The sequence below is a fragment of the Manis javanica genome, chromosome 11 (assembly GCF_040802235.1).
Source record: "Manis javanica isolate MJ-LG chromosome 11, MJ_LKY, whole genome shotgun sequence".
In the NCBI taxonomy this organism is placed as follows: Eukaryota; Metazoa; Chordata; class Mammalia; order Pholidota; family Manidae; genus Manis; species Manis javanica.
Genome location: NC_133166.1, coordinates 70,695,775 through 70,720,680, shown reverse-complemented (window position 1 = coordinate 70,720,680; position 24,906 = coordinate 70,695,775). Strand labels below are relative to the sequence as shown.

Sequence of the window (24,906 nt, the reverse complement as noted above, 5' to 3'; positions counted from 1 at the left end):
GAGGGGCAGAGCCATCCTCAGAAACGAGGGAAGCAGGTGGATGCCTGGCAGTTACAGGCAGGGTGGGGTGGAGAAGGCCCAGTGCTGGGTGATGCTATCATGGTTTTGCCCTCAGTCCCCTTCCTCCAGGGGTCAACCTGGCCAGGAGCATGGAGGAGGATGTTACGGGAAAGTAGAGGAGGAGGATGTGGGGGTGTCATGGGGGAAGGACATGGGAGGACATGGGGGGATGTAGGAGAGGACATCTCAGGAGGACGTTGGGGGAGCTCTCAGACTAAGGAAGCTGTTGTGAGAATTCCATAAGCCACAGGATGAAAGACAGTATTATTTGCCATCCCGATCAGAATGATGTAAAAAGAAACAGTCCCTTCACTTCTCCCTAGAAGCAGTGTCCTGTGGCTGGTTGCTCCATGCTGGATAAATGTACAAGGAGAGCCACTTTCCATCCCTGCTGCCCTGCCATGTTTTTGATCCCTAAGATTTTGGCAAGTCAGTTTAGGTTTCACTCACTATACTTACTTACCTGTCACTCTTCTTGCAAGCTCCTGCCTCACCTCTGTGCATCATGGTAGCCTTTGTATGCAGGTCTTGACATATGAAGCCACTTTCTTCAGCTGTTCAGTTGGAAAAGCATCTCAGTGTTTTTTGGCACCTTTTCATCTTCTAGAGTCTCCCTGTCAGATTAGCTTGAGATTAGCTTGATTTTCTTTGACTTTTTGAAAACCTGTTACTGGAAGTAACAGGCTTTTAAGCAGACTGCATAATCCTAGCACCCCCTTCCCTTGCAAGCAGAACTAATAATCAGCCGTCTCTCCTTCCCAAGGGTTGGCCACTTTAATTTTGTCATCTGATTCTTCAAACTTTTTTTTTTTAAATAGCAGCGAAAACTTTTTTCCAACAATTTTTCCTGCAACCCCAATGTAGAAAACAAGAAGTGGGAGATGATCCCAGAGCCCCACCACCTCAGCCTCTCCCTTCCCATCTGAGGCTGAACCTGGAATCCATGCTCAGGACAGATCATTCTCAGCAGGTGCACAGCTGGTCAGATACTCTGCTCAGGGAAGGAGATTTCCAGAGCATTTCTGGACCATCTCCCTACTTGTAAATTCTGTCTGTCCCCTCACTTTCTCCTGGCCTGTGGGCCTAAGCAACATCATGCCTCAGCCCCCCACCTAAGTCTCAAGGCCTGAAGCAAGTTGCTGATTTGCCTCACTTTCAGCTCTGCCCACCCTCACTGCTGAAACCAGATGCCCACTCCCTGGATATCCACCCAGGGCTTGGTGGGATACTTCATTCAGTGCTCCTAACTCCCTGTGGCAGGGGTTATTCCCCATCATTTTGCTGGTCAGGAAGCTGAGTTACAGGGAAATGAAAAGGTTTGTGACCTGCATAATATCACAAAGCTAAGTGGTGATAAAGTAAGACTGCAGCCCAAAGTTTTCTGGTCAAAATCCAGCTGCAGGTCACTGACCTCCTGCCACCTTGGGCCCTTAGGGCCTTCGGTGCAGTTCTGACACCAGTCACCTCGTGAGCAAAGACCCCATAGGTTAAAGGCATCTCCACTGCAAGACTGCCTCCACTTCAGACATTAGCCACAAGCTCTGGGCCTCGCCAGCCACCCACACTTCTGACCAATGAACTACTAACTGTGGTGGTGGTGTGTGGGGGGGCACCTACTATCCCCTCAGGTCCAATAGTTCAGTAGATTGACTCACCAGAGCTCAGGAATGTGCTATGCTCATTATTACATTTTTACTGTAAAGGATACAAATGAAGACCAAACAATAGACACAAAGTGAGGTCTGGGAGGGTCCCAAACCAAAAGTGCTTGTGTCCCCAGGACACTTCACCCTCTGGGGCATCAGTGTGTCACCAGCCAGGAAGCTCATCTGGGCTTCAGTGTCCAGAGTTCTTATTGTGGTCTCATTGCCAAGGGTATGACTGATCGAGCCATGACCATGTGGTTGAATTCAATCTCTGACACCCCTCCCCTCCATGGAGATTAGGCTGGTATCACATGGCCCAAAGCCCAACCTGTGGTCATATGGCTGGTCTTTCTGGCATGGCTAGCCCCCACCTGAGTCATCTTGTTAGCATAAGCTATTAGGGACCACCATGAGTTACAAAGACAGTTATTACTCAGAAAATCCCTAGGCACAAGGTGTCTTGCCAATGGGTTTCAGCCCCGGGCAAGTTTGCTATGGATTCAATGTGACCAAAGAAAATTGACAGCAGAATGCTCTTTGGGGTGAAAGGGTTATACCCAACTTCATTCCAGGTGGCAGGTCAGTCACTAGAATCCCATTCACGCAGAGCGAGTCTCTATGCAGCAAGCCAGTCTCTGCCTCTGGGCCCCTCTGTCCGCACAGCCATCCTCTGGGCCTCTCTGCCTGCACAGCCGTCCTCTGGGCCTCTGTCCTCGGTGCTGCCACCACTCCAGCCTCTGCTCTGCTCTCCTGCAGCCTTGCAGCCCTGCCATCGTGTCGCCCAGAGCACTCGGTAGAGCTCTTTATATAGAGTCAACAGCCATGTAATCCCCACAGGTGTGCAGGGAGCTAGTCAACCACAGCCAGGTGAGAATCCTGGCCACAGAAACTCTCATTTTATCCACACACAAGGGCAGCCGAATTCTCTATTACACAGCAGGCCTCTGTGTGCTCTTTGCTTCCTGACCCCCACCCCACCCCAGCTCTCTTTGCTCTACATGGTCACCAGACTCTCATCAGCAGTTTACCATGACTGGCCATGGGAACAGCACCTGGACTCTAAGTTGGAAGTGACCTCAGAAACATACTTTCATTCTCCCTTCCCCAACTGTCTAGCCGGCTGATGGGTGACATGGTGAGTGAACAGGAAAATGTGGGGATGTTCCTAGAGTCTCTGAAAGAGGGATCTCAGGCTCTCCGCTGCATGTCTGTGATTCCGGCAAAGCACTGTGGGCCTCAGGTCATCAATCCAGGTCTTTCTCAAATGGCACTTGATTCCTCTTGGAGTTTTCAAAGCACCCAGGGATCCTTACCTCCCTGAGTGCTCCACAGGGCTGAGATTGGACAGGACAATTCCAAATCCCTCTTTTTTCGATCACATAATGATGCTTTGGCATCTTCTGTAACTTGCTGAAGATCATATGTCACTGAGGTGACAGAGCTGGCCTGGCAGCTATGGTCCATACTCGCCCCCAGCCAGAGTGAGTGATTTGGCCCTAAACACTTTTTTCTCTAGTGCAGAGTTGAGGCTGGAGCCACTTTAGTTCCTAGCCTGTCCTATTTGCCAGCTGAGACAAATTGTGGGCTCCATAAAAAGTTAAATAGCAGCTGCTTCATTTTCTTCCTATCCATATTTGAAATTATGATGATCTCATTTGCATGGGTAGTTCAAGGTATGACTGTCTGGGCCTGCAGGATCCAAGAGTCCTTAAATGTAACCAGACTTGCATGGTTTTTCAGATCGGCTGGCATGAAATATTTTGAGCACCATGTTCATGAAAGAAGCCATTAGCCATGCAGATGGAGCACATGATTCCTGCTCATCCTGTTGGCTCTAATTAATAACATCTTACAGGTGAAGACACAACCTGTGGCTTCTTGCTGGAATAACAGCAAAGAGATGAAATTAGCACATGAATTGGGCTAAGAGGAAATTAGCCAACAGCTGGATCCTAGAGCACAAAGTTCTATGCTGTTCCTTCAGTGAGAAGGACAGAGACACTGTGCCATCCTGAGTTTGACCCAAGTCCCAAGTGCAGATTTTTCTATTTTGTTCTCTGGCCAATAATGATAGAAGCAGCATTTTGGCACTAGAGATAGGAAGGCTGACTGGCTTGTATGTTACAGAGGCTTGGAGATTTTATGAAATTCTGCAAGAAAAACTGTGACAAAAAAACCTGAGCCTATTTCTGAGTAAACAAGTATCTGTTTGCATTTTTTCCCGTGTATTTATCTTAATTTATTCCACTATTGGACTGCTGACAAACACCCTCTATCTCCATCATTACCATAATTCTGTAACATGGTGTTTTAGACTCTAAGTTAGGGTAGAAATCTGCAAATAGGAAGGGCCAAGTTTTCAGTGCCCTTGAGTGACTGATTTTTTTGAGGCAAAGCTGCTCCTCAGCAGCCTGAGGCTACCTGGAGAACTGTCTTCATCATTTGTAGCATTTCCCTTTATCTTCCACATAGCTTTAGGCTGAGATCAGGGAGAACAATAATTGTTATGGGAACGGGCAGTATTCTGTCAAACCACTTCTGACTCACCTCCTTTTTTCACCAACCACCTAAGTCCATTGACAGCATATTTATAATACAGTGTTTTGGAAATAAGTACTTTCAGATGCAATGTCACGGTTCATTATCAGTCCTGACCAGGTGGTGGTCTCTACTTGTGTCACAGAGCCTGCCCAGCAAGAGTGCCATCTAATTCCAGCGCGCGGGCAGCGCTCCTGGGGACGGGAGCTGTAGCCCACACCAGACACATCCTGACGCCAGCAACCCCTAAACCTTGATGTTCTCGCTGCTCCCCTGGCAGGGAGGTGATTTGGGGAAAACACTGCAGGGATATTGTGCCTGCAGGGGCCTCTGTGGAATTTAATACCCGCCAAAGCAAGCTAGTCCACAGCACCACACTCTTCCAGAAGAATCTCACTGTTTGGTGATGCTTTAATCTTTGAGGCTGTGTGTGTCTGTAGAACCACATGGGCCATCTCCCAACCCCCCAACTTAATTAACACTCCCTTGCCATTAGAGGTCATTAAAAAATTTCATTTGCTTCTTGACTATAAATGTTCATTGCAGAGAATTTGGGATATATAGAAATGGATAAAGGATATATAAAAATCACCCATCAACCTTCAATCCCAAATAGCACACTTAATATTTAGGGATATTTCATTCTTTTCCTATGCACATGCATCATTTTGTATATTAAAAAGGATAATGCTGCATGTATTATTTCAGTTACCTATATTGTCCCATAATCGCTAATATTTAATGATTCAAAAATTCCCAAAATGTACTTTTAATGGTTTCAGAACATTTTACCATATGAACAGATCACAGCAGTTATCTTGGCCCAGGTGCATAGTGGGTGGGTGCCCTTGACAAAGAGCTGTGTGACCAACATGTTTGCAAACCAGGGTGCTGTGGGATCCTAAAGAGAGTTCCCCATAAAGAATTGTGGTATGTGCACTGCTGGTTGTGCCCCATGGCCAGAGAGCCACTCTTGTGCTCACAGAAAATATCAAGGCCGGGCTGAGGGGTTGGTTTTTACCCCACCCAGGATCTCTGTCCTCTCCATGTTGTTCAAGGCACTGTCCCAGGGCCTTCCAACCCTAGGTGGGGGATGGCCTCACAGGACCGCAGGGCTTAGGAGAAGGTAAGTGCAGCCTTGTCACGCCTGCAGTGAAGGATGTTCTTCTCCATGATTCACCAGTGGCCGCAGGGACAGCCAGCCAGTCAGTCCCAGGCACTCCCCAGGGCTGGGGTTCTGTGTGACTGGATGTTAGAACTCAGCAGTTCACTGCTGCCAGTGTTGATGCGACAGTGACATAGGTCACGTGGGGAAACCAAATCACCCATGTTCTGTGAATGATATAGGAAGGCCAGAGAACTCTGCTAGTCAAAGACAGGTCATGGCGTTATCCAAAAGGACAAGTCATTTGGCAGGACACCTCTTATCCTTTAATGACTTCCACCCAGGCCTCATGTGCTCTAGAGCAGCTTCTACCACAGTAGAGCCTCCCTGTTCACACCAAACTGCGGTCAGGAATGAGGCTGGGTGTGGAGACCCAGAGGCAAGATGTGGCACTTCCATGTATTTCTCTAAATTAAATGTAATGGCTTTGAGCCGCAACTGCCTGGTGGGTGAGAATGCAACTGTACGCATGTATGCCCGTATGTATGTGTGTGTGTGTATGTGTGTGTGTGTGTGAGAGAGAGAGAGAGAGAGAGAGAGAGAGAGAGAGAGAGAGAGAGAGAGAGAGAGAGATGGGGGACATGGGAGGCTCCTTCTCTATGTCCATATTCACTGGATCAGAAAAGAAACCTGGGTTCCTGTGCAGCCAGGTTGAGGAGGCCCTGGGTCACTGGTCCCTGGCAGCTGTGTTTCACCATTGTGCCTTGAGCTGAGGGCAGTTCTCTAGCCAGTGTCCTGGGCACTGCTCTTCTGGGAGGTCCCTGCTGCCCCACAGCTCCCACTGCTCACTGTAGCCCCCCAAGCTGAGCTTGGCACTGGCCCACCTCTCTGCCTGGGTCCCCTTGTCCCTGGCCCTGGCTGAGCTTTCTACCAACACAGATAGCTGGGGAGGACTGGGTAGATGGCACAGGGGCAGCATGTGTGGAATACAAGGCAGCCTCCAGAGGAGGTGGCTGTGATCTGCAAGACTGGGGACGGGTGTCCTGGGCTACCAACAGGTGTCCCAAACTACCTCTTTATCTTTAGCCCTGTTCACCTGTTGCAGGGAGGTTTTAACATACTTACCCAGCTGTGCTCTGACACTGTTTGTTAGAAGAGGGAGAAAAACAACTCATTTTGTGTGCCAGAGTGATGCTCCCCATGTTTTATGGTTAGAAAAGAATGATATATTCATACAATCTGTTGACACAAATTCATTCAGTCAACCTGACTTAGAGGAAACCATTTCTACTTAATGACCTGGTCCCTGTACCTCTCACTGAAGGCAGCTCTTGGTAGTGGTCCCAGGTGCAGGTGCCATCTGGTCAAGATTCCAGCTGGGTCCAGGAGTGTGGCCTTACCAAGGCTTGCCTTGCTGCCCTCCCAGTAGGAAGATGCCTGGGTGGGAACCTCCAGCCCTGGACTAGTCCCTGTTCTCCAACTTGAGCTTTGTGGGTTTGCACAATCATTTAGGCTTTTTGGTCTCAAATTTCTCAGCTATAAAATCAGGGAAGTTATTTAGGTGGCCTCTAATATTCCTTCCAACCATAACATTGTAATTTCTGTATTGCTAAAAAGTTTCAGCTGATACTTACTTCCATATTATTTTGTAGCTTTCAAGACATTTTTATAAATTCCCATTTGACTTAAATAACCTTGTAAGGGAGATAAGGGATGAAAGTTTGTATTTAAATAGTACCACATTCATAAAGGATCTGTCAGCACCAATCCCACCAGTTGGTCACTGAGCATTGTCATGCTTTGACCCAAGTCAGCTGGCCCTAGGTGGATACAACAGAAATGGTGGTTCCTGGCATATCTGGCTAAGTTTTTTATAGTGACTTTATATAGGTGGTAGAAACATGATTTTCTTCAAGCTAATAATCTTAAAAACAAACAGAGGCCAGCACAGAGCTCTAGTTCCTCTGCTCCTTGTAGACATGAAAGTGGTTTCTGCTCCATCTCCTGTTTCACATACCATCTTGCTCCTCCTCCTGATTCCCAAACCCTTAAAGAGGCCCAGTGGCACTTGAACATAAATGGGGATGAGAAAACCTCATGGATGGTCTGGACTCTAGTATGTGATGACCCATTGTGGGAGGGAATATGCAGTGTTTCTGACAAGATGGTTTGAAAGTGAGCACTCTCAGCAGTTGGGTACCCCCAGGGTGACTGCAAAAATGAATACTATAAAACCATTATAGTTCTCTCATGGGGTTGTTCAGTGGATGAAGTGAGATTGTGTATGTAAAAGACTTTGTAAACTGTAAAGTTCTTTGCATGTGGAAAGAGGTTTTAGTATTGCTCTGATCTATGTTCTTTATAAACAACAACTAGCCATAGGCATTTGTAGAATGTGTTCTAGGGATTTTTTTTAAACCCCCCATAAATTGTTTCCTGAGTTTCTTCAGCCTAAATGCTTGTGCTTTGGGAGGTTGTTCCAATTTTTATCAAAAGGAGACCAGAAATCATGGCATCTAGAAGCAGAAGAGACCTGAAAAATCATCCAGTTGCCTCATTTAGTGCTGGCATTAAAACCCAGGTCACAGAACTGGTTAGATGGGCAACCTCATTATATACCGGATAAGGATTTGCTTTAGGAAAGAGCCCCATTTTAAATTTATTAATTGATTTTTAAGTTTCTCCATGCCTTCTTCAAATGTTTTGTCAACTCATATCCGAAATTTTATATCAACTATGAAATTTCCATGCCACCATCTTCCTACTGATGGAAGAAACCCTCAGATTTTTCTGATGAATGGTTTTCTGTGCTTGCTTTATTTCAGTGGGATAAAGGTTTATTCTGTTTTTCCACATTATAATATCACAATCTGGAATGAAACTGTTATGTTGGTGGGCATGCTTTTATAGAGCATCATCATGAAACTGGAGTGAAAATCACATTATGAGTTAGTGTTGTTACCAGCTTTATTGGAGCTGTAACTGAGGGAAAGGATTTAGGAATAATTGGGTAATCAGAGAGAATTAAATCCAGAGGGGAAAAATATCAGTTCTGGTATCAGATGGGGAGTGCTGTGACTTCCACATCTGTGGTCTTTATGCATTTTAATCAAGACAAAATTATGCTATTAAGCCTTATTTTTGCTGTGTTTACTTGCTCAGGCACAGCAGACTGTATCTTCTCTGGATGTTTCTTGAAACGTGACAACATTCTTACTGTTTCTAGGGAAAAGGTACCTAACTTGATTACCATCCAAATATTTGCAGTTGCTATTCTGTTTATAACTGTGGGTACAATGCTCACTGTAGGTTCTGGGTAATGGAATCCAGAACCCAGAGCCTTCAACCCTTGTCGTGGCAAACTATGTCCTCAAGTTCATGGCTGTGTTTTCCAAGCACGGGGTTACGGGGCATCTCGTTGGTATAAAATTGCTGTAATAAATGGTCCACCATGCTCTTGACTTGGCGGATGGTAGGATGGTACTGCTAAAGCTAGTGTGCTCCTGCTCTCCGGTGCCCCTCTGCTGTATTTCCTGAGGGACACTGCTCTGCGGGGAAAGATCTGCTTAGCCTGATACATGGTAGCAGTAGTCAGCTTCTCTTCCCCTACCCCACCCCGATACCTCTTAAACATGTATAGTAATAGTACAGTGAAGTATGGAATGACATAGCACTAGGTTCATAAGCAAAATTAATTTAGAAACTTTTCTTTGTTGAATTTTTTGTCTTGCATCATACTGGAATATTTGCCTTAACCTGTTCTTTTGCTCTGTGCTCTTTCTGTATAAATTTTAGACTCCTTGGTGGTTCCCATTTGGCTTTGGTTTGATCCACTGGTGCCCAGGAATGTCCATCCTTCTGCCCAAGTTGGGGGCTGCCTGGGAGCCTGAGGGCCCCCAAAGCCAGAGCACTGGAGGGTGTCCTCCAGGAGCAGCCGCTGGCTTCAGAACAAGGGCCAGAGCTGTCAGCATTATGAAAGCTCCCAGACCTCAGATTTCTCCTCCAAGTATGGCCCTTAATTTGCAGAAACCGGACTTCAACTCTCTGGAAGTTTCCTGTGTTGTCATTAACTGTTTTATGGCTTAGCTGTTTGGCCTAAGAGAAGGACTCTAGAAGTATTTGTTGTCCCCATTTCAACAGCCATTTTCAAAGACACAACCCCAGGCAAGTTAGGGAAAAAGATAAGCTTGAATATTTTTGGAATTTAAGGTGGCTCTGGGAAATAAGAGATTGCCTCCTTATAAAGCCGTATGCTTTTTTTTAGGGAATGGCTTGAATATTAATAACATAACAGCCAACATACATTAATTGTGCACTTACCTGTGCTTGTCATATTACATATATGTATATCTACCTGTGTTTTCATGGCAGCCCTAGAAGTAGACACTATTCTTAGAAACCCATTTATATATCAAGAAACCTAAGACACAGAGAGGTTAAGTAACTTAGTCAAGGTCACACAGCTAGAGTCAGGATTCAGAGCACAGCCTCTCCCCAAACCCTGTGCCTTGAAGCACCAACTATATTGTTGGAAGTAAGTTTATGCCATCAAATAGAATGACAAGGTGGAGTGTATTTGAGGCAGTGTTTTTCAAACCTTTTTGACTGAACCACTGAAAGATATTTTACACCATAGCCTCGCACGTGTGCATAAATAGAACTGATGAAATCACATGAAATGACATGTTGCTCATGTCGGATGCACTCTTTTCCCTTTCTATTTCATTTCTAGAAAGTGCTGCTTGTAGCCCCTAAAATTGATGTTGTGACCTTTTATAAGGCCACAACTTGTAGATCAAAAGCTCCTGAAAGTCCTAGGGGTTAGCTTGCTCTCTTCAGGAGGCCCTGGGTCACAACTCTGTGGAGGGAATGCCCCTGAGCTCCTCCCTCAGTGCTCACCCTATTCATGGACTGAGTGAATGTTTAAATAGATCATAATTTTCCTTTCCCATCTCTGTTTGCTTAAATGCTCTTCTCCCCTTGGTCCCTTTTATTTTAAAAAACAAAGAGCTAAACTTTTGCCCAACATGGAGACTATTTAGACTGGAACAGAAAAGGTCAAGAAACACTTAATGATCTTGTTATGAAAATATGGATTATAAATGAATTTTATTGTTAGGGTCCAGGACTCCGGGGTTTCCCAGAGAACAAGACACACGGACACGGAGATGAAAATCCAAGCAAAGTCTTTATTCAGCCAGCAAGCTGGGGTCGACAGCACCTCCCCTGACACGCAGGCGGAGTCCGAGCTGCCAACCCCCAAGCAACTTTAGGTATGGTTTATATGGGATTTCTACAGTCATTGCACCAGAACCTGCACATTACCCCAACCAATGAATTTGAAACACATTCTATACTTTGGCCAATAAAATTGGAACAGGGATACACCAGGTGCCTGACCTTTGCACAAGCATTCCTATGTGACTTATCACAAGTTTCGACCCCAGGGGGGTCGTTTACTTCTAGTTATCTAACTTAGGGTAGGGTCCAGGAATGTTAGTCTCACGTAGTTTCTGGCTTCTAGTTATCTAACTTAGGGCAGGGTCCAGGAATGTTAGCCTCACGTAGTTTCTGGCTTCTAGTTATCTAACTTAGGGCAGGGTCCAGGAATGTTAGCCTCATGTAGTTTCTACGAAAACTGGGTGGCTCAGCCCTGTTCCCTGCATTCCTCTACATTATATAGCAAGTCACATTTGCTCATGATTTTAATTGTGATTTTAACAGTTTGAAATTGCCTATCTGCTGTTTCTCCCACATTCTGAGTCTCAGACCTCCTGTGCTCCTCTGTGGCCCATGGCTTCTCCTGTGTGGACCGGTCTCACCTCTACTACCATCTCTCTGAGTTGAGGCATCTGGGGCAGCTTGGGGGGTGCGTTTACTCAGTTCCAGCATTTCCTGGAAGATGTTTGGCAACTCCTAAACTGTCTGAATATTTGAGCCTGACCTTGGCTCAGATTGGACTGCCAGAATACGTGGACTTCTCTAGGATCTCAAGCTCCAAAGGAATGCACCCCATAGACAAACACCATGGGGAGCCTCTGGGGGCAAAGATGGACCAGCTCACACATAGGGTTGGCTGCGAGGCGCCTGGGAACTCGTGGCATGTCAGGAAGTTCAGGTCATCACACCGTGAGCAGCCAGGAGTCTTGTGCTTTTAATTGGTGTGGGATGGAGAATTAATTTATTTGCTGAATAGTTTTGCCTAATGGGTTTCTTTAATATTTCCTCTCCTCTTTGTTGCTGATGCCTCGTTACAGATACAGCAGCAGATTACACGGCTTCTGGGATGAGGCAGGCTGCCAAAACGTGTGTTCATTTGATAAGTTGAGGTCAGCGTAGGAGCAGGGGTATTTGAGAGGGTGGGGAAGCTGAAGGTGGCAAAAGGGCAGGCACACGTGGCTGTAAGTAGCCCTTTCAACAGGCCCTCAGGACCTCCTGGCTCCTCTTTGTCTGTGTTTATAACGCATATGAGCATATGACGCTCAGGTGCCTAACCTTTCAGCCTTTGAAAATAGAAAAGGTTTTTAGATTTTTCTTAATGCAACAGAAGGGCTCTCTTCCTGGTGTAAAGGCTTTGTGGAGGCACAGTGACATTTTCTGGTAGGTGGCCTAAGAGAAACCTGTCCCATTGCTGAGGAGCAGGGAAGGCAGATTTAGTCCAGGGGAGCTGGGATTGGAATGTTTGGATCTGGTGGAGGAAAGACATTCTGAGTGTCAAGGGGGGCCTCCAGCTTACCACGTCTTTCTCCCTCTGTTCTTCACTATCGAGGGCAGTATGCCCTCCACTCTCTGGGACTGATTCTATCTCACAAGACTGCTGTCTGAGCTTAGGTTCTGATCTGGACAGCATCTTTGGTGCCGAGATGGTCTGCAGAGCCAGGCCGTGCTCAGTGTATGCTTGGTGGCCACCTTGCACCTTTTAGGTGATGAAAATCTCCAGCGCCTCAGGCTGAAACTGTGCCCTGGGTGGTGTAGGCATTGGGGGACCATGAGGAAGTTTCCTATCAAATCATTAGATGTTCCACCATCGCTGTTTGTTCAGTCTTGCTTTAACAGATGGGCCTCCAAAACATTTACAAACGTTCTTTCCCTTGAAGACTTTACGATATACTGAAGGTCTAAGTCGTTCAACATGTGCTGTGAACAGGACAAAGTGCAGTGGAGGCACTTGTACTGGTTAAGAGCCTGGGTTTGCACCAGAGGCCAGGCTTTACTCCAGCCTGCAATGATCTGCTAGAGTGGCTGGGCTGCCTCTCAGTCTCTGCAGGCCTCGGCATCCTCTGGGAGATGGTGGGTGGCCCAGAGACCTCCCAGGTGCTTCTAATGCCGGCCGGCAATGGGCACTGTGGGAGTGGTGGTGGGAGGCTGAGGCTGCTCTGAATTCTGATTAAGGTTTGCAAACATACTTGCTTAAACTTCAGCAGCAAAGCTCTTTGCTCACCAGCCCCAAGACCTGCTCACAAGTAAATGCGTAAATAATCAATTTTTTTGTCTATATTCTGTTTCTTCCCTCACAGACCCATATAGTAGTTTACAGAGAAATGGAAGCCAAGTCCTCGTCTGAATTGGTTTGGCTGCATTTGATACAGTCTTCCTTTCTAGAATATGACTCTTCAGTTATAATAAGCCAAAAGATTGCTTTTCACACCTCTTTCATTTTTATGATTCTTTTCAAAGACATCTTAGGTCGCTCACAGTAAAACCACACAGGAGGCTGCAGCAGACTCAACAGTAGCCAAACCAGAAGTGCTGAGAGCCCTTAGTGCAAGCGGGTTTGATGCATTTCTCAGTCCTGTTACAAGCACGGATTTTGGTTAGAAGGAAAGGAGAGGAGGTACTGCCTTGCTCTGAGAATCAGAGCCCATCACCATTCCACCCCTGATTTGTTCCCAGGGTCACAAGTGCTGGGCAGGACAATCAGTGTGGGTAACAAAGATGCCAGGATGCAGAGGATGTAGGTCGAGTGAGTACCAGGGGGAACCCGGGTCAGGACAGTCTCCCAGGGCTCAGACCTCAGGGCCCAAAGCTGCCCCGACCCCATGGGCTGCCTACCCAAACCCAGGGGTCCAGAGAGAAATGGTGTCCTCTACAGTGAGGGACAGTCAGCATTTGCACTTTCCAAGGAAATTTTAGGAAGACTGGGTTCTCCAGAGAAAACAGAGCCAATAGTCAATCTGTGACACACACATGTAACGCTCTCACAGATGCACACACACATATGCACACTAACACAGACATGCAGCCATACTCTTAGATACTCACACATTTATACATGCACACACTCACATGCACACAAAAGTCTCACAAATGCACACACACACACACACGCACTCACTCACACCATAAGGGATCGGCTCCCACGATTGTGGAGGCTGAGCAGTCCAAGATCTGCAGTTGGCAACCTGGAGACCCAGGAGAGTCAGCACTCTGGTTCCTGCCCAAGGCCAAAGCAGGAGAGGATTGGTGTGCTGGTCCTAACAGTCAGGCAGAGGAAGAATTCTTTCTCAGTCCCACTTTCCTTCTATGCCAGCCACCGCAGATGAGCTGAGGCCACCCACATGGGGCAGGGCCATCTCTGTCACTCAGAGGTTAATCTCATCAGAGACACCCTCACAGACACACAGACCAGTGTTTGACCAGCTGTCTGGATGCTCTGCAGCTCAGTCAGACTAACACATGAAAAGCACCCCACAAAGACTGTTCATATGTTGGTGCTGCACTCTGCATCAAATTTAGGAAGCTAGAGCTTGCCGCTTTTGAGGATTTATTAAAATGAGATGTTCTTTTTTTTCTCTCCCCTCCTCTAAAGAAACATATTGGAAATGATTCTGTGAACTCTTATGTTCTCCAAGGTAGGGCTGCTTGTTCCAGAGCATACGCAGAATTTGAAGAGTGAGAGGGCCTCAGGGTGCAGTTCTGGATCAGACTGCTGGAGCTGGCTGGCACGAGTTACTTTCTGCTCCTTGCCCCCAACACCTATGCCAGCCCAGCCCCTGTCCAATGTGCCACCTGAAGCGGCTGGTCATCACAATGCAGAGAGACACTAAGAAAACATCTTCAGGGAAATGACCCAGGCTGGGAACTGATCCTCTAGGGGTAATTTGAAAGGTGGGTTTGAAGCCCTGGTGAGCCCTGGAGAATTTCTGCCTTGCTCCACGGGATTAGTTGCCTCATCTACTGAAGAATGATTTTTTTCTCATGCCAGCCCATATTCTGATTCCTCTCCCACCACGTCTTAGTCCCCTCTCTGTGCCATGGTGGCCCGTGTCCAGCAGCGTCCTGGTCATCAGCGCTGTCCCGGGCATGGAAATGGAGTCAGAGATTAGCCATGGTACAAGAAAGCAGAGAAAGTGGATGGGGACAGTCGTTTGGAGGGGTAGGAAGATGTAAAAAAGTACAGAATTTATTCAGGAGGACATTCTGCTGGTCTAATTTCATGATACTCTCATCATTTATTAGATCAGGAGTCATTTTTCTGGTGTATTCTGGGCAGAGTTTTCAGCTTTCACTCGAATTATCTGTCCTTCTCTGAGAGAACAGCTTTGGGATCTGGGGCAGGAAGGTGTGACAAGCTGAGGGGTCTGTGCCCTGGACTCTGATGAGCATGGCTCATTGTTAGCAGGGGGTGACTGGCCAAGAAGTGTGTCAGGGGGAGATACAGATGTCTCAGCCAAAACCCTAACAGAAACCTACCTCTGGCCCCACCCTGGAGAGGGAGGAGGAGTGCTGAGGTGTGTGAGGGTGTGGACTGGAGGAAGGCTGTGAAAAATGCAGGAATGCAGACCACTTGGGAGAAGAGAGGAAGGTGGGAGTGTGTGAGGAGTATGTCTGTGCTGGCAGAGAGCATTTCACGCCTCCCTTGTCTGTGGAATATGCTGACTTCTGAGACTATCAGAGGGATAGGTGTTACTGTTTGGTGGGATGCCATAAGGACATTTGCTTGATTAGTCCAGCAGAGTAGTTGGCATGTGGTTCTGTCCACCTACATCCCTCCTCCATCCTCCATCCTCCATCTGCCACCCACCCATCCATCCATCCTTCAACCTCCATCCACCCATCTGTCCTTCAGCAGAGCACTTGTGGAATGCCCACACTCATTACACACCATGCTAGGTACTGAAGGGGTGAAAATTAAGACCCAGTCTCCTGTTCCAGAAGTTTGCAGCCCAGTGGGAGAGACAGGTGAGGAGTCCCCTGGAAGGTGAGCCAGTGCCTCGATGGGGAGCGACACCTCCCATCCAGACTGAAGGGGGAAGGAAGACTCCCAGGAGAGGTGCTATTTAAGCCGAGTCCTGGAGCATGAGGCTCTGTGGGGAATGTCTCTCCATTGGTGCAGGCTCCGGTGTGATTGCTGCTTCAGTGGAAAGACATGGCTCCTCTGGGGTGGTCCCCTCCCTTCTCCACCTGCCTCCCCTTCCCCTTTCTGCATCCTTTCTTTCCTCCTGCCATGTGGTGACATACTCAGATCAATTTCATCCTAAGTTTTTAATTTAACAGTAGTAAGCCCCACCCTTGACCCTAATCCAGGGATAGTTACCACCCAAGCTACATGAAAAAGAAGCTCATAATCCCTGTCCCCTTCCCCTTCCTGGGACAGTTCCTTCCTGTCCCCCACCAGGAGCTACTTGGGCAGTGTCCCTGTGTCCTCCCTCTCCAGCCAGTGGATGCTTCACAGACCTTTGCTCAGCTGACCCAGGAGTTGCCCGTTTTTTCCTTCCAGAAACCCACCTCAATGCCCACCCCTGAGTCCTGAGGGACCCCAGCTGACACGGCCTCAGGGTCTGCCTCTGGCTCTTGCCCTTCCTTCATCCACTGGGGCCCCACCCCAGCAGCCACTCTGCCCAGCCTGGCAGAACCACCTCTCCCCAGATGTGCTCAGCTGCCTCCACCCTTCCTCCCAACTGGCTGGCCCATGTCTGCTGGACTCAGCTGGAGGCCTTCTGGAGACTGAGGGCATCCTCTGCTGCAGCACTGGGCCAAGCCCCTGACATGCGCACACCCAGTGCCGCCTCAGACAGGTACTATCTGATCGTGTGAGAGCAGCTTCACCCCCAGACTGCTCAGGCTGCAGGCACACACCAGTCTCTTGGCTCTGAAGTGTGGGCCACCTCCATGCCATGATGGGCCTGTGGCCAAGGCCTCCCCAGGCTGCCAGACTGAGGGAAATGGGCATTCATCAACTAGGGAGCCCCTGCTGTCTGCAGTACTTTCCTTAGAATGAGGACATGGAGCCACCACTTAATGACCAGCCAGGGCTCCCCGCAAGGCAGGTGCCCCCAACCCCACAGGCCACCTACCCCCCAGGCAGGTGTTGTCATACCTCCACCTCCCTATCTGGGAAGGGCCACTCCGCTCCTCTCTGCACACCCACCACTGCTCCCGAGGGGCCACCCTCACCTGGCCAGCTCTGTAGAACTCTTGCATGGGACCACCGCCCCGGCTTCTCTTGTGGAGCTGGCTCTGGGATTCCATCTCCTTCATGAGCCCTCTTCTGCCAGCAACCTCTGACATTTTGTACTTTCGCCTGGCTCCTCCGCTTTGTGTCTGTCATTACCCACCTCCAAGGGCCAGCTGGCCACGGACCTGAAACCTCAAATGAGCACTGTCCTTAGCACAAGGCAGATGCAGCAGAGTGTGGGCGAATGTCTCTGTTCCCAGCTTTCCTGTGGGCACAGTTGGGTGGCTTGTGGGGAGTGAGGTTATACTGCACCTGCCTTTACCTGGGGAGACCCTGAGTGTCAGCAGAACATGTTCAGGCCCCTTCTCTTCTCTGCCAATAGGGTTCAACAACCTTCAGGTGTGTGCTGACCCAGGCACCCCCGAGAACGGCTTCAGGACACCCGCTGGAGGGGTTTTCTATGAGAGTTCTGTCACCCGATTTCACTGTCAAGATGGATTCAAGCTGAAGGGCTCAACAAAGAGACTGTGCATGAAACACCTCAATGGCACTCTAGGCTGGGTGCCCAGTGATAGATCCGTCTGTGTGCAAGAAGGTAAGACACTCACCCTCCTCCCAGGAGGCCACCCCAGGGGTCTCCTGCATGGCTGCAGCTGTAGGGGTCGAGGCTGTGTGCCAGAGGGGTCCACCCCTGAGCGACCCTCCTTCATGGGTGATCCGGCATGCTGATGGCGATGCATGGATGGGTGCCCAGGACTGGGGAAGGGGACAGAGGCACCTCAGTATTAGAAGTAGTTGTGTCCCTTCTCTATCTCAATTACAATCCAATTTATCATAATTTTTGTCAATGCAACAGAGCAATTGAGATAACATTAGGGCTGTGGACTCACTACTCATTTCCATGTTGCTCAATAAAATGCAGTGAATATATTGGATGAAACTGTGTATAATGATAAAGAAGATGCATGTCACTCAGGAGTGAATCAATGATTACTTATCAGTTCTGTTTTAGATGGAAAGAAAGAATTGTGGTGGGCAGTGACAGATGGCTATGTAGACACTTATTTTCAGCAATTATCCCTGACTTTATTGGTTTGACAAAATACTCATTTACTTCTAGCAATTATTCCTAAATCTGTTAGCTGCAACAACTTTAATTTTTTGTTTTTATTCTATGTAGATACATTCAGAGCTTAAAAGAATGCATTAAGTTTACATAACTGGGTTGCCAAGTTGTTGATTATCTATCTCTGAGGATCAGCAAGGCTGAAATAGGAATAGGCATGAATGGAGAATTGACTGTAACCCTGAATCTCCATGAGATCTTACATTTCATTGAGCTCATTAGAAAAGTAGTTTTGGTTTATCTTAACACCATATTGATTTTATTTTAGGATAGAGCCTTTATAATAATGATATATAAACTATTATTCTGATTTAGTGTATCTCTTCTTTATGGAATTCTTTAAAATAATTTACTTCTACAAGTATTTTCCAGTCATCTGGTAGGCTCCTTCTATAGGAATTGGAAAGATGGTGTTTTACCCTTAAAGTACTTGCTATCTTTGCTTTTATTTTCAAGGTACTTTTTGAAAAAGCCAAAATAAATATGAAGAATTAAGGTGAAATAGTGAAATAATTCAGACAAAGAATTATGTGATTTCACTTATATGTGAAACCTAAGAAACAAAACAGATGAATGAAAAATAAAACAGAAACAGACTCAAACACAGGAAACAAACCAGTGGTTAGCGGAGAGGTTTGGGAGATGGGAAGAATCAGTGGAGGGGCTCCAGAGGACAAGCTCCCAGCTATAAATAAGTCAGTTCTGGGGATGTAACATGTAGCACAGTCAATAATACAGTGATAGCTGTGTGATGACAGATGGCGACTAGACTTGGGCACTTAATATTGTAATGTGCACAAATACCAAGTCACTGTGATGCACACCTTGAGCTAATAGGATGTTTTATGCCAATTATGCTTCAATAAAAAAAAATGTTTTTACACTTAAATATAATAGTTGCTATGGGATTTTGATAGGTGCTATTTATTAGGGTGAGTGGTTCTCCCTATTTTAGTCATGAACATGTGTTGGATGGTACAGAATGCTTTTCTCTACTTTTTGATATATGCATGTGGTCTTTCTTCTCTTGTAATATGGTAGATCATATTATACAAGTTTTCTAATGTAAATCAAAAAGCTAAAAAAGATTAAGGTTTTTAAAAGTAATTTCATTTTTTCTGCTTATATGCTGCCATGCAAGGTATGGTTTCCATAAGATCCTAGTAATAGTTTATTTGGTTTGGATCTAGTAGAGCCTTTCCTGTTAAAAGGTATGGCCCAACATACCCGATACTTAAATTCTAGATGAGCTTGGAGAACAGAGAGCCCATAGGTTTCCTGAATATTGCTCAGAGATGCAGGGCCTCTGTTATCATCCTGGAAAAAAAAGTGTATCCCTTTCAGATGAGCGTCTTTTCAACCCTGTAAATAACTGCATATAATATACAATAATTCCAAGAAAGGGAGTGGACTGCCTTGTGGCAGGAGGCTCCTGCTGTGCAGGTCTGCCTGCGAATTCTTGACCCAGTCCCAAATGTGCAGGGAGGGGCCAGGCACCCCGGTAGCCTAGGAGAGGCAGCTCTGTTATGCCACCTAAAGTGAGACTGCATGTTCCCAGAGAAGTCTGGACTCTGCAGTCGGGTCCCAATGTGCTATGATGCTGTCATACAGTCGGGAAGAATGGGCTTTGCCTGCTAAGTTTTATGGTGTGTTTGAACCTTGTGTCAGTGCTTTGCAGTAGTGCCCAACTCCTGTTTTTGGCAATTTGGATTTCCAGTTAGAAGTTCAAAGCACACTACAGTGTAGACCACTCTGCAGAGAGTCCACCCTCAGAAATGAGGCTTGGGTGATACTGCTCCTGGTCAGCCGATGTCCACAGATTCACAGTGACCAGGTAGACACATCTGTCCACTGACCGTACTCCCTGAAGCTGGCCACCCCCTGCATATACTGGTCCATTATGGAACAAATTTCAAGTCAGTCATTAAAAAAATTGTTTAGTCATGTAAATTATTGCCACAGAATCTATTTACAGGCAAGGTTTTACAGTTGGATATCTTGATAAATGTGTTTTTGTTTGCTGTGAATCTTTGTTTAGTGGCATTGGAAAAACGTGGTTCACATTTTCCATCAAGAGGAAGGCAGCAGAGATGTGCAAAGAATTGTCAGTTATCTTGTAACTCTGGTCTGGATTGTTCTGGCATTGATTTAGGGGGAATTCAGCTATTCTATCAGACAAACTGTCTGTTAAACATGAAAGTTGGAAAACCTGTTTCCACAGCCTGAAATGCAGAAATAAGGTATAAAATTGAAACTAGAATACAGTTTTCCAGCTAGGACTTTGTTGAAATCCATATGCCAAGGGAAGGATGGAAGGTATGTGTCCTCAGGAGGGCCCAGCTGGCAGCGTTGCCTGAAAGCCTGTGAATCAGCCTGGAGGGCTTTGTACTCAGTTCTGGGGCACAGGGCCCCTCAGCATTTCTTTGCCAGGTATGCAAAGGTCTAGGAGCCTGGGGGGAATGGCAGAGGAGGTGAGTGGCAGTCCCTGCTCTCAGGCTAGTGGTGGTGACAAGTGCTCAGATAAAGGCAGACATGGCCACATGGGAGAGACAGTGCGCGGCCACCTCCCGGGATCCAGCCCCAGGCCCACACAAAGTTCCTGGGAGGTGACCTGCCCTACCTCCCCAGTCAGGATTCACAGGGCTGGGAGCCTCAGCGCTGGCCATTCAGAACCCTGAGAACTCGAAGGTCATGGCCTCTGTGAATAGAGTCCAGCTGTGCTGTGTGGATTCGTAGGCTGTGGGAGTATCTGAGAACCTGCAATCTTTTAGAGCCTAGAGAAATTTCTGGAGGAGGTTTCCTTGATTGTCAAAGTGCTGTTCTTAGATTTTACCTTGTTTCAAAAAATAGGAAGTGATGAACTTGGAACATAACTCACCTGTGAGCCAGGGCCCACCTGACTGTAAAAGCAGCAAGGAGGAGCTCATGCTCACAGGCGCTTAAACTCAGAGGTGCTAAATGCAGATGTGCAGATGGCAGATGAGGCAGGAGAGAGATGGCAGACAAGGCAGGATGTGGGGATGCAGCAGGAAGAGCTGGGCGGGAGGAGCTAGCATTGTCTCTGGTGAGGTGGGATCCCCTTGGCAGCACAGAGCAGAGTGGCCTGCCCCTTGAACTGGAAGTGGAGTTGGTGGCGGATGCTTGTAATTTCTCCACTTTCTGTTACCTTTTCATCCTTTGGCTGTGTGGGCACCTTGCTCCCCCGCCACCTGCTGGCCCAGCCTTGCCTCCAGCTCTGTACATTCTACACTCACCCCCTGGAGGGGCAGCATAGCTGCCTGCCCTGCTCCCTGTGGCTCCTGCAGCTGTGGTGCCGCTCTATTCCATTCAGTGTCTTCTCGGGAGCAGATAAGGGGAGGTAGGATACAGGGTGAGACACTAGCACAGTGCAACCCCAACTGCGCCTGCTGTTCTGCTGAGCACGTCTTCCCATCAGGCCCAGGCCCCCACTGTTGGCAGCCGGTTGGGACCAGGCATGCAGGTGGCCTGTGCCTGTGCCATCCACAAGGTGGTGTGTGCAGCTGGCGATGGTTCAGGTGAATCCCTGACTGTTGTCTTTCTTTACTTATTTCCAGTATCAGCCATAAGCTTAATTACAATGCAAAGTGTCCCAGGCAGAAAATAAAGTTCCCTTTATGATTGGATCCTATGCTCTTCAGGCCCTCTTTCTGGGCCCCCTCTTCCTGTTTCTCTGGGACCTAAGCCTAGAGATAAATAAGGAACCACTTATCAGATTGCTGTGTAGGTTGAGACCAGGTCTGAAAATAAGGGCTTCTGTGAAGCCATGAAGCACACTGTTTTGAATTCTAAAAATAATACATCCTTTTTGCATACCTGCAGATTGCCGAATCCCTCAAATTGAAGACTCTGAGATTCATAACAAGACATACAGACATGGGGACAAGTTAATCATCACCTGTCACGAGGGATTCAAGATCCGTTACCCAGACCTGTACAACATGTTTTCATTCTGTCGTGATGATGGAACATGGGACAATCTGCCCATCTGTCAAGGTACGGGATGGACACTATAGTTCAGGGCTGTGTCCCTCAGACCTTGTTGTAGAGCGTGCACCTTTGATAGAATGACAGAGTATGTGTCTCTGATAGAATGATAGTGGGAAATGAAGCCCCCACCCACCTGGTTCGGGGTTGTCTCTGGTCACCCAGGTGCTGTCTTTGGGATCTCTGAGACACTGTCTATAGTTTCCCTGGCCCCATACTCCCAGGCTTAAAGCACAGATGGCAATACCTTATTCTTCCACATGCTAGATGTCTCCTCTATACTAAGCAACCAAAAGTAATTTGAGAACTAGGAGACTTGTAAGTGGGCTGTGAGCACAGTGATGAACTGTTGTATATTTAGTAAAAATAATGGAGCATTCACACTTATTTCAGTTGTGGCAAGAATATATTTAAAGCCAGTCTTACAAAGGCCATTTTCTCTTACTAGTGTTATCTCTTTTTATAATGCATGAGGAGCAGAAAATAATCAAATTGAAATTTCATCCAAGCTACACAGTAAATATTTATCCTCTTGCACTTTTAAAATTTGCCTGGGCCAACATAGAGGGCCTGTTTATGAGACTGAGTCCTTGAGTTCACATTAGTTCTGATTTTATTTTTTGACACGTGACATGGACCAGAGGGCCAAGAGGCCAATGCATGACCCACAACCAGGAGGGAGCCTTTGTGCAGTGAAGAATGGACATGGGGACATGGCAAAGCTGAGATGGATGTTGACCTTGTGTATGAAGGCCAAACTGGCAGGCTCTGACACTGCTTTGTGAGCCCCATGGTTGGAAATACATCATTTCCTTGGGTGAGAGCTTGAGAGCCACAGCCTCTTGCAGAAACAAAGGCTTTCAGGTCTGGACAGAGGCAGCCAAGACAACAGCACACAAGCATTTCTTACTAGAATCCTCCCGTGTCATTCAGCATGTTCTGTATTACATTATTTATTTATTTATTTAGTTAGTTAGTTAGTTATCATTAATCTACAATTACATGAAGAACATTATGTTTACTAGGCTCCCCCGTTCACCAAGTCCCCCTCACAAACCCCATTACAGTCACTGTCCATCAGCATAGTAAGATGCTGTAGAATCACTACTTGTCTTCTCTGTGTTGCACAGCCCTCCCCATGCTCCCCCGACATTATATATGCTAATTGTAATACCCCCTTTCTTTTTTCCCACTCTTATGCCTCCCTTCCCACCCATCCTCCCCAGTCCCTTTCCCTTTGATAACTGTTAGTCCATTCTTGGGTTCTGTGATTCTGTGGCTGTTTTGTTCCTTCAGTTTTTCTTTGTTCTTATACTCCACATATGAGTGAAATCATTTGGTACTTGTCTTCCTCCGCCTGGCTTATTTCACTGAGCATAATACCCTCTAGCTCCATCCATGTTTTTGCAAATGGTAGGATTTGTTTTCTTCTTATGGCTGAATAATATTCCATTGTGTATATGTGCCACATCTTCTTTATCCATTCATCTACTGATGGACACTTAGGTTGCTTCCATTTCCTGGCTATTGTAAATAGTGCTGCGATAAACATAGGAGTGCATCTGTCTTTTTCAAATTGGGCTGCTGCATTCTTAGGGTAAATTCCTAGAAGTGGAATTCCTGGGTCAAAGGGTATGTCTATTTTGAGTTTTTTGAGGAACCGCTTTCCACAATGGTTGAACTAATTTACATTCCCACTGTATTAGATTTATAAAGGAGGCTTGTGATTTATTTACACTTTCAGGGTCTGTCCACACAATCAGCAGCTGGCTCTTGGGTTGGGCTACTGACTGAGATGAGCTTTACTAGCCACTGATCCGCCATCCTGCACTGTGAGGAATGGCAAAGGTCACCTCGGACTCCACCACCTCTTGCTTTCATGCTTCTGACATATCTTTTTGCTTTCTCACCCTATTTCCTTTTGTGTCACTTAAATACAGTATTCCTCTTTATGAGTGCTTTTTCCTCAGCGAGTTTTAAAATCACCCACTGGTGGTATCCATCCTAGTGTCATCAGGCGTCCAGACACAGGCTCCCTTTGGCCACCCCCGGGCCTCCCCTCCACCCCTGCTCACATCCTGGTCAGAGGTCAGAGGGGCAGAGCATAGCGACAACAGCAGGCCAGCTAGCTGCCTGGAGAGGCATGCTCCTTCAAACAGTGGGCCTGCAACCTATACTTGCTCTTCCCAAGGCCTTGTTCCCACATGGGCTGCCTGTTGGCACTTGCTGTCCATGCCAGCCTGAGCCCTCATCCCCACAGAGGGGTGGCCTGTCCCTGCCTGCTGTCCACCCAAGGCCACAGCTGAGGCTTCTCTGCTCCCGCTTACACCAGGCACAGCTCAGCCAGCTTGCAGCAGCTGGCATCTCTCAAGCCCCAGGGGAATATAATTGGCCCTCTGAGTGACATTTCATACTGTAACTGTTATTTGGACATCTAGATCCAGGGGCTAAAGCCTCAGGTACCTTCTTTCTATTGCCTAGAAGTGCAAATAGAAATCACATTCATCTGTGCTTTGAAGCCAGTTGTCTACTGTTACGTTTAGGACAGGCCGTCTTTAGCCAAGAGTGAGCATGTCTTTCTTCTCTGAGTCACTGTCTGGGTTATAACCCCTTCCATCTCCTTTTGGGGTGTGGGGACTGCTCCAAGGCCGTATTTTTCCCCCAAGAACTTGGTGTTTTGTCCCCTCCTGTGAGTCAGTTCTCTTCAGGGGATGCCTGCTTATGGCTCCCATGAGGGTAGTTTAGAGCTGCATCCTTCCAAGAGGTGCTTGGGCATAGCCCCTAGGGCCCACTTGCTTGAGCTATGCCTAGGGGTTTCTTATGCACCCACTTGTTCCTGTTAGATTGCATGCCTTTCTTCCTCAGTTATTGATTCTATTTATTGATTCCCAACCCCCTCCCCATTTCCTTTTTGCTACATTGTCAGTTTTCAGCTCAACGCCATGGTGACGTCCTGAAAAGTGCATCAGGCGTTACAGGCCTGTGTCCAGCTCGGCCAGCTCCAGGCTGGTCTGCTGGGTCTGTGGAG

At 47.2% G+C, this 24,906-nt stretch overlaps 1 protein-coding gene across 3 annotated transcripts in view; it reads left to right on the top strand.

Moving 5' to 3' along the window:
* Positions 1-24,906, top strand: part of SUSD4 (sushi domain containing 4) — a 117,533-nt gene that overhangs the window by 61,763 nt on the left and 30,864 nt on the right. For all 3 annotated transcript variants that reach the window (XM_037008898.2, XM_037008896.2, XM_037008897.2), the window contains exons 3-4: positions 17,130-17,342; positions 21,714-21,887. In XM_037008898.2, coding sequence (XP_036864793.1) covers positions 17,130-17,342; positions 21,714-21,887 — 387 coding nt within the window. The remainder of the gene's footprint in view (positions 1-17,129; positions 17,343-21,713; positions 21,888-24,906) is intronic.